This window comes from Lactuca sativa, chromosome 3 (genome assembly GCF_002870075.4).
Source record: "Lactuca sativa cultivar Salinas chromosome 3, Lsat_Salinas_v11, whole genome shotgun sequence".
Taxonomy (NCBI): Eukaryota; Viridiplantae; Streptophyta; class Magnoliopsida; order Asterales; family Asteraceae; genus Lactuca; species Lactuca sativa.
This window is the reverse complement of record NC_056625.2, coordinates 121,157,597-121,165,583: the sequence shown is the minus strand read 5'-3', so window position 1 is coordinate 121,165,583 and position 7,987 is coordinate 121,157,597. Positions and strand designations below refer to the sequence as shown.

At 33.2% G+C, this 7,987-nt stretch overlaps 2 protein-coding genes across 3 annotated transcripts; both read left to right on the top strand.

The window, feature by feature from the left end:
• Nucleotides 1–274: 274 nt before the first annotated feature.
• LOC111902376 (uncharacterized) lies at nucleotides 275–1,347 on the top strand. Of its 2 annotated transcripts, XM_023898220.2 has the most exons (3): nucleotides 275–628; nucleotides 824–986; nucleotides 1,111–1,347. In XM_023898220.2, the coding sequence occupies exons 1-2, from the start codon at nucleotides 352–354 to the stop codon at nucleotides 976–978; spliced, it is 432 nt and encodes a 143-aa protein (XP_023753988.1). In that variant the 5' UTR covers nucleotides 275–351; the 3' UTR covers nucleotides 979–986; nucleotides 1,111–1,347. The 2 variants fall into 2 exon arrangements, with proteins under 2 accessions (XP_023753988.1, XP_023753987.1); XM_023898219.2 differs by having other exon boundaries at nucleotides 824–1,347.
• Nucleotides 1,348–4,417: 3,070 nt separating this feature from the next.
• On the top strand, nucleotides 4,418–6,736 carry LOC111902375 (eukaryotic translation initiation factor 5). Its single transcript, XM_023898218.2, has 2 exons — nucleotides 4,418–4,542; nucleotides 5,117–6,736. Exon 2 carries the CDS (start codon nucleotides 5,409–5,411, stop codon nucleotides 6,585–6,587), a length of 1,179 nt encoding a protein of 392 aa, XP_023753986.1. The 5' UTR covers nucleotides 4,418–4,542; nucleotides 5,117–5,408; the 3' UTR covers nucleotides 6,588–6,736.
• Nucleotides 6,737–7,987: the final 1,251 nt, after the last annotated feature.

The following is a 7,987-nucleotide window of genomic DNA, read 5'->3' as shown; positions in this document are numbered from 1 at the left end:
TCACTCTCAATATAGGAAAAATCATTATTTATGTTTAAAATTATGATGAAATGAAGAACTATGGTGAGCTTAAAATAAGTGAAACTTAACGGTGTAATATTGTTGTTAAGGAAATATTCAAGTAAATGGGTATCAAGTATGAACTTGAATATTTACTTTAGTAAAGACTCCTAAGTGAATGTAGCAAAAAAGGAGGGCATCATTTTGAAAAATAAATCTAAAAGGGTCCATTTTGCCAAGCTATAAAGACCTATCGTTTGTCCAGTTATAGTTTCCCCAAATTATATGAATTTTCATCACATCAAAACCCTAGACCATTCATAGTGCTTGAAACTGGAATTGGTAATTACGATGCAAATCTGTTCAATAAACTCGTCAATCGCGCCACTACATGCTTCATTCGTTCATCAGAATTCCTTAACACTTCATCACTTTCCTTCCTTAGTTGGATTGTCAACGCAGAATTCGCAACTGCGAATTCATCGGAGTATCAAAAGATACTCGATTCAATGTTCGGTAGAAGAAACAAAGCCGGTGAGCTTGAGAACTTGTAAGCAATGTAAAACACAATTCGATCCTTCTCTCAATCATCCCCAAGCGTGTCGTTTTCACACTGCGCATTTTGGCGGTAATCAATCTGTTTTTCTGTTTTTCGACACCATTAATAACTGATCTGTGTTATCCTTTCTAATGTTTTACATTTGGAGATGTCATTTTTCCTGTAAATTGTACATGTTGAAACTCGAAAGGGATGAAATTTGTTCATGTTAAAGTTTTTGTTAATCTCAGAGTTGCGATTGTGACTAGTTTCTTGAATCTTCAGGAGAAACCAAGAGGAAATTCGAGAGTGTGTATAGTGGAGGCACCATGAATACGCCTGAATCTGGTAAAGTGTTCCAGTATTGGCATTGCTGTGGATCTGAAGATCCCTTTGACATTGGCTGCACTGCTTCTCCACATTCTTCATATGATGATTGATACAAAAGGTTTATTACTTCATTTCAACCCAAATTTCTTTGATCTGTTGTATCACCTATTCAAATTCTATCTTGTTCTTGAAACATATACTAATATGAGTCCACTATCTTCATTGGATTATTATGACAATAGGCAAAATGACAATTTTGCCCTCAACCTCAAATTTATACATGCTCTGCCCATCTCATGAATTGTACGATTTGGTCAATTTTGCCCTCAGCCTTCATATTGGAGACATGTACTTTCGTTAGTCATGCAAAAATGTTGTAGATGCAATGTGTATATCTTTAATAATTATTGTAATTTGCAAAATATAAACAGTTTTTATGTAATTTGTGAGATATTGATATTATAGCATCATTTGGTTCACGATTAGTTGTTGATTGCTTGGTCGAATGGGTTACAATTTGTAAGATATTCTCAATTAGGATTCAGTCTCATTTTATTATACATAATTAAAATTTTTGATTGTTTGTTAATTACGTTTATCATCTAAAAAAATAAAAAAAAGACTTCTGTAGTTCACGAGTTGACACTTATTTATGAGCTCATAGATTTTAGTTTTAGTTTCATTAACCATTTCTTGCAAACTCCTTATTGTGATTTGAAGTGTTCATTAGCTTGATAATGTTTGATAAATCAAATTCCATAAGATGATTATTTACTAAGAGATAATGAGAGATCCATAGTAGCTTGGGTTCGTAATGCTTTTTATGAGTTCAAAGTTCGAACAATATAAAAAGTTGGAGTAAATTACTGAAATCGTCCTTATGGTTTGGTCAAAATTGCACGTTTGGTCCCTAGCTTTTTTTTGAACTCGGATTGCCCCTGTTGTTTGATTTTGTTGTGTTTTTCGTCCCTTACATACATAAAGTTAGGGACCAAACGTGTAATTTTGACCGAACCATAGGGACGAAAAACACAACAAAATCAAACCATAGGGACGATCCGAGTGCAAAAAAAAATTAGGGACCTAATGTGCAATTTTGACCAAACCATAGAGACGAGTTTAGTAATTTACTCAAAAAGTTGTTATACAATGAGACGCATGAATTCATTCAAAATACTCATGTTTTTTATTTACCAAACATACTTTTATTGATTTCCTCATTTGGGAAACTAATATCGGTATAGCATGAGCCACACATGTCTTTGTTTTTCATATTGTCGGTGGAACACCGTTGCAAGAATGACAATATGCGATGAAACTTCGGCGGTATCTACCTTGCATGATGAAAAACATCCTACAACACAATTGCGAATAAATATAGTTTTTTTAATTTGGGTAAATATGATATTTTAAAATTTTATGAAAAGTATAAATGGTATTTTAAACTTTGATTTATAAGAGGGTTATAATAATCAATTCAAGTGTTCGACATCATTTTTTTTATCAAGAAGCTGAAAGTTTGTATGTCAGAAGTATTAGAGTAGAGTTGTAATAAACTGAGACTCTACACCTGTACACAATCGAATATGTGTTGTGAAGGTTTTTGAAAAAAGAAAGACCATAGGAGCACGGGAGTGAAAGAAAAAAATTGTGTGAGATGGTGTTGCCAAGGCCACTCCCCTCTATAACATCGACCACCACACCAAAACCACATCATTGAGGTTGGTGTGCACACAGTGTCAAGGGTGTCACATCACCACCACGTCCTAGGCATTACCACTATAACATATAGCCTAGGTTGTGGGAAATATTGATTATATGACATTGAGGTGAACATTTTTATGTGATGATGTTATAAATATACTTTATAGTGATGAGAATTTTATTTACACTTGTTAAAAAGGTATATGTAAAAAGAAAACATAAAACATATAAGAGATTAAAAAAATAGTCAAATATATTCGCTTATCATTACGTATATATTTTTTTGGATAACAAGTTTTATATTTATTCTTCGTAATTCCAAAAAATGAATATAAGAATCTTTTAATATGAAATAATTTGATAAAGTTTCACTTGATTTCTATGTTGATATCAACTTTGTAGACCCTCAAAATAACAAAAAAGTCTCATGCATCTTTGATAAGTTTTTTTTTCACAATATCTGAAATGGTATAGTTTGTTATTAAAACTAGTAAATATTATGAGGCTTTTTGATGGATTTGTATTAATCTCAAACTATATTTTGTTTTAGTATGATAATTTTTTGTGAAATTAAATATCCTTTTATTTTTTATTCCTACAAATTCTCATGTTCAATTAAACGGTGACATGTTTAACGTTTAATGTTCATTAATAAAATTTAATGACATTTTAATGTACTAATATGACACATGTTATCATTTAATTGGATAAGAATATATCTAAATTTTTTTATATTTTTTATGCATTTGACGGGAAACTTTTATTTTTGTGTTTATTTTAATGCATTTGGAATGATCTATAATTTTATGTCTATTTTTAATGTTTGAAGTCGTGATATACAATTAGGTTGACCGATTGGTCGAACTAGATGGATATAACATCGATCACCATTCTCCATAATAAATAAAGAATTTTTTGTCACATGCCACACTTTCATTGATTTGATCACATGTCATTTTGTGATTATTTTTAATTAATTTTTTTCTACATGTCATTTTGTGGATTTTTTTTTTCATTTTATTAATTTACACATAATATTTAAATGTAATAAGTACGATAAATATAATAATAAATACATATCAATTTCATTAATTGAGTTTCTTCTAATTTCAAAATTTCTAAATTAAAGTTTTATTATTTTCATTTGTTTATTAGGATTTTCTAATATGTGCCTTAAGGGCATATATAAGAAGTATTAATTATAAAAAATAATATCATAATTAAATTTAAAATTTATTTATTATGTAGATTATTAACGCATGTCACATTTAATTAAGGTAATATTCCTTATAATTAATGTATTTTATATTTAATTATAGTAATATTTGTTATTAATTGATGCTTCTTATATGTGCCCTTATTCCTTATTTATTTATCTAAATTATTTTTTTAATTTAAAAAAAAATTAATTTTAATAATTCAACATTTATTTTTATTTTTTTTCTTATAAATTCAAACTTTTCAAATGTTTAGAATTTCATATTTTTTTCTTTAAAATGAACTCCTGTAATATACGAGTTTTACACCTAGTTTTGATTCAACTAAAAACCGGATTTTTAAAACATTAAGTACAAGTTGACAGAAGTTAAATTAACCATATAAAGGTCTAAATTTCTAGCAACTTAAATATTTAATCATAAAACTTATCTTAAAGATATTTATAAAAAAACAAATAAATTAACATATTTCTAACATTTATCTTTTTAAGATGAGGAAACGGAAATAGGGTTACGCTTTCAGTTCACTATAAACGTCTATTGTATACCGTCGATCAAATCAGTTGACAAATCAACGGTTGAGATCAAATGGCATTAAAGCCTGAATATCTCCACACGATACCAACCCTATATAAATGTATTGCATAGGCAGCCTCTCCCCTCAGGCCTCAATCGCTCTTCTCCCATCCACAACTCAAAACCCTAAACAGCGTCTCTCCTCTTTCTCTTCTCAACCTCCACAGTGTTGAATCGGTAAGTCTATACACAACTTTTATTGCGTTATCATCATCAAATTTTGATTCTGTTATCTGTATGTTGTCAATCTGTATCGGTTTCTATTGGTAGTTTTACACTTATGATTGTGTCGATTAATTATGGATCTCTGATTATATGTTCGTAAATCTCGATAATTTTGAATTTCATCATCTAAATGTGATCGCTGTTTTTGGAGATATAAGCTGAATCTGACACGACTGTTTGTTAATCACGTTACTTGATTAGTTTAGTAAAAATCTATTCACTTACGATATGGTGTAGTCTATACGATATGGTAGAAATCATCCTTTTTGAAGTTTTAGGTTAGGTTAGATCTAATTGAGTTTGCATTCATCATGTTATCTCGGAGTTTCTCTGCTTTAATAATTACTGTAACCAGCATTTATTAGTTGATAAATTCGATGTACATGATGTTTCAATACTGTGAATTCATATACTTGATTGAACTAGACGCTAGTAGATACACTCAAATCATATATGAGTAGATGAGGTTTTGTATTGTTCATCATGTGGTTATTTAGATACTAACAACACCATATCTTTTTTGAAGGTTACACAGCCATTTTGCTTCTACACATTGCAAGTTGGAGCTTGCTAAAAGTCAAAAGTGTTTTTTATGTCCGAGCAGGCTATTCTCTACTTAGGGTGGATTGGGTTGTTAGGTGAATATTCTCCTACATCAAGAAAAAAGACCTCTCTTTATATGCATCAATCACCATTCCATTTCCAACACACCACATCATTCACTGGTCACTCTTGGCCACAACCTTTTCTCTCCACCATATCTCTGAAACATTCCATTTCTACCCTCCTCTAATATCTCCACTATCAACCCCCCAAAAATGGCATTACAGAACATTGGTGCTGGCAACAGTGATGACGCCTTTTACAGATACAAAATGCCCAAAATGGTCACGAAAATTGAAGGGCGTGGAAATGGAATTAAAACAAATATAGTCAACATGGTTGATGTTGCTAAAGCTTTAGCTAGACCACCTTCTTATACTACTAAGTATTTCGGGTGTGAACTCGGTGCCCAATCAAAATTTGATGAAAAGACTGGTGTGTCCTTAGTCAACGGGTCCCACGACACTGCAAAACTTGCGGGTCTTCTTGAAATTTTTATTAAAAAATACGTTCAGTGTTATGGATGTGGGAATCCTGAAACTGAAGTTTTGATCACTAAAACTCAAATGGTTCAACTCAAATGTGCTGCTTGTGGGTTCATATCTGACGTGGACATGAGAGATAAGTTAACATCATTTATCCTCAAAAACCCACCTGAGCAAAAGAAGTCAAAAGACAAAAAAGCCCTTAGGAGGGCTGAAAAGGAGAGGTTAAAAGAAGGGGAAGCAGCTGATGAGGAGAATAAAAAGGTGAAGAGTAAAAAAAAGGGAAAAGAAGTAAAACCGACATCTTCACCACCTGCTGACGTGGCGGATGTCGACGATGACAACATCCAATGGCAGACCGACACGTCAGCGGAAGCCGCACGCCAGCGTGTACAAGAACAGCTGAGCGCGGTGACAGCCGACATGGTGATGCTGTTGGATGAGCCGGAGGAGGTGAAAACGCCACATCAGATTTTAGTTGAGAAAGTGAAGGAGGATTTGGAGAAGGGAGTGGGGCCGGATGTGATGATGTCAGCGCTGACTGGGACGAGAAAGGAGAACGTGAACGCGGTGTATGAAGGGTTGTTTGACGGGGTGGAGAAGGGGTTTGCGAAGGTGGTGGTGAAGAGGCGGAAGTATCTGGCGGCGGTGGTGGCGGATGGGGAGGAGGGGCAGATGATGTTGCTTGGGGCGGTGGAGGAGTATTGTGGGAAGGTGAAGAATCCGGTGGCGGTGAAGGAGGTGGCGCTTGTTTTAAAGGCGCTTTATGATGCGGATGTGGTGGAGGAGGAGTATGTGGTGAAGTGGTATGAGGAGGGGTTGAAAGGTGGGAATAAGGATTCCGTTATTTGGAGGAATGCGAAGCCGTTTGTGGAATGGCTTCAGAGTGCGGAATCGGAATCAGAGTAGGAATGGAATGGAATGGAATTCAAGTGTTTTGGTTATGGTTTTGGTCTAAAATAATTGAATCATTTTGAGGGTAATGAGTTTGAGTTTTGAATTTTTGACGTGTCACTAAATTGAGCCTTCAATTTTAATCGTATTTGTATGGGCCTCTACATTGTTTGCATTTCTTGAAATCATTGCATTTTTTTAGGCCTCTACGTTTAAAAAATGTTCAACATGTTTATGGTTTTTCACACTATGCCCAAAGCACAAATCCATACTAAGAAATTGAATTTGATTATTGGTCCTTAGATTTGAATGAGGAATAAGAGAGGGAACTCGGGCGTAAGTTCATAACTTTGACATATTGGTAATATTGGTCCTTAGATTTTTAAGTTTGTAGTTTATTCCCCAATTAATTTCAAATTAAACTAATAAGTCTCGATATTTTTGTATGAATCCTAGAAAATTAACTTGTTATTATTTTATATCCAAACATAGCCAAGGCAAGATCATTTTGACTTTTTAATTAATATTTTGTAACACCCCTCGTTAGGGCCTATTTGTAAATTTATTTTCAATGAAGTTTTTAATTGTTAATATTCAAAACTTTCAAGTTTAATGCGGAAAAGTTTAACGGTCCCAAAAGTTTAAAGATCATTAGGTATCATAACAAAGGTCCAAGTTCCTCACAAGCGGATGTCTTCTAAAATCCATGCTAACTCCTAAGCATCAATCTCTCAATTTGAATGTACATCCAAAATAAGTTCGACAATAACATGTGCAGTAAGCTATCACAGGATCAACTCATTTTGAGTAAGGAATAGCAATCCCAATACTCAAATTGATCCTCCCAAAACTTATAATTTATATTTTGAAAGATGCAAAAATTATTTTTCTTTCGTTTAAATAATGCCAAAAGATGTATAAGAATTTCATGTGAAATGCAATGTTATGCATGCATCCATTACCAACCCCATGTCAATCTTAAAGTCCAACTCATAAACTTGATGGCCGAATGTGAAGAGCATGTGACAGACAAAATGTCAAATTTGCCCTTATATCCACAAACAAGGCACTAGGGGCTATCTAACCTAGGCTACATGAGGAGTAACGAACCTCTATTTGTTCATGTGAAGATTATTTAGAAATCTAATAACAACAACAATAATCAATGTCCATTAGGGTACTCGGGATCTCAAGTCAAACCCATCCTAGTATGAATATGCACACACGTGATGATGAAAACATTTTTCAAAGTTTCCAAGCTGTTGAGTTTCATGGCTATTAAACAGCCAAACATATTTCGGTCGGCCTCATAGTGTAGTTGAAGGATGAAGGAAGAGCAGTCAAAACATTTCAAGAAAATAGTTTGCATGAATGCACAATTACAACATATAACAATCATTGGGTACATAAAGTAC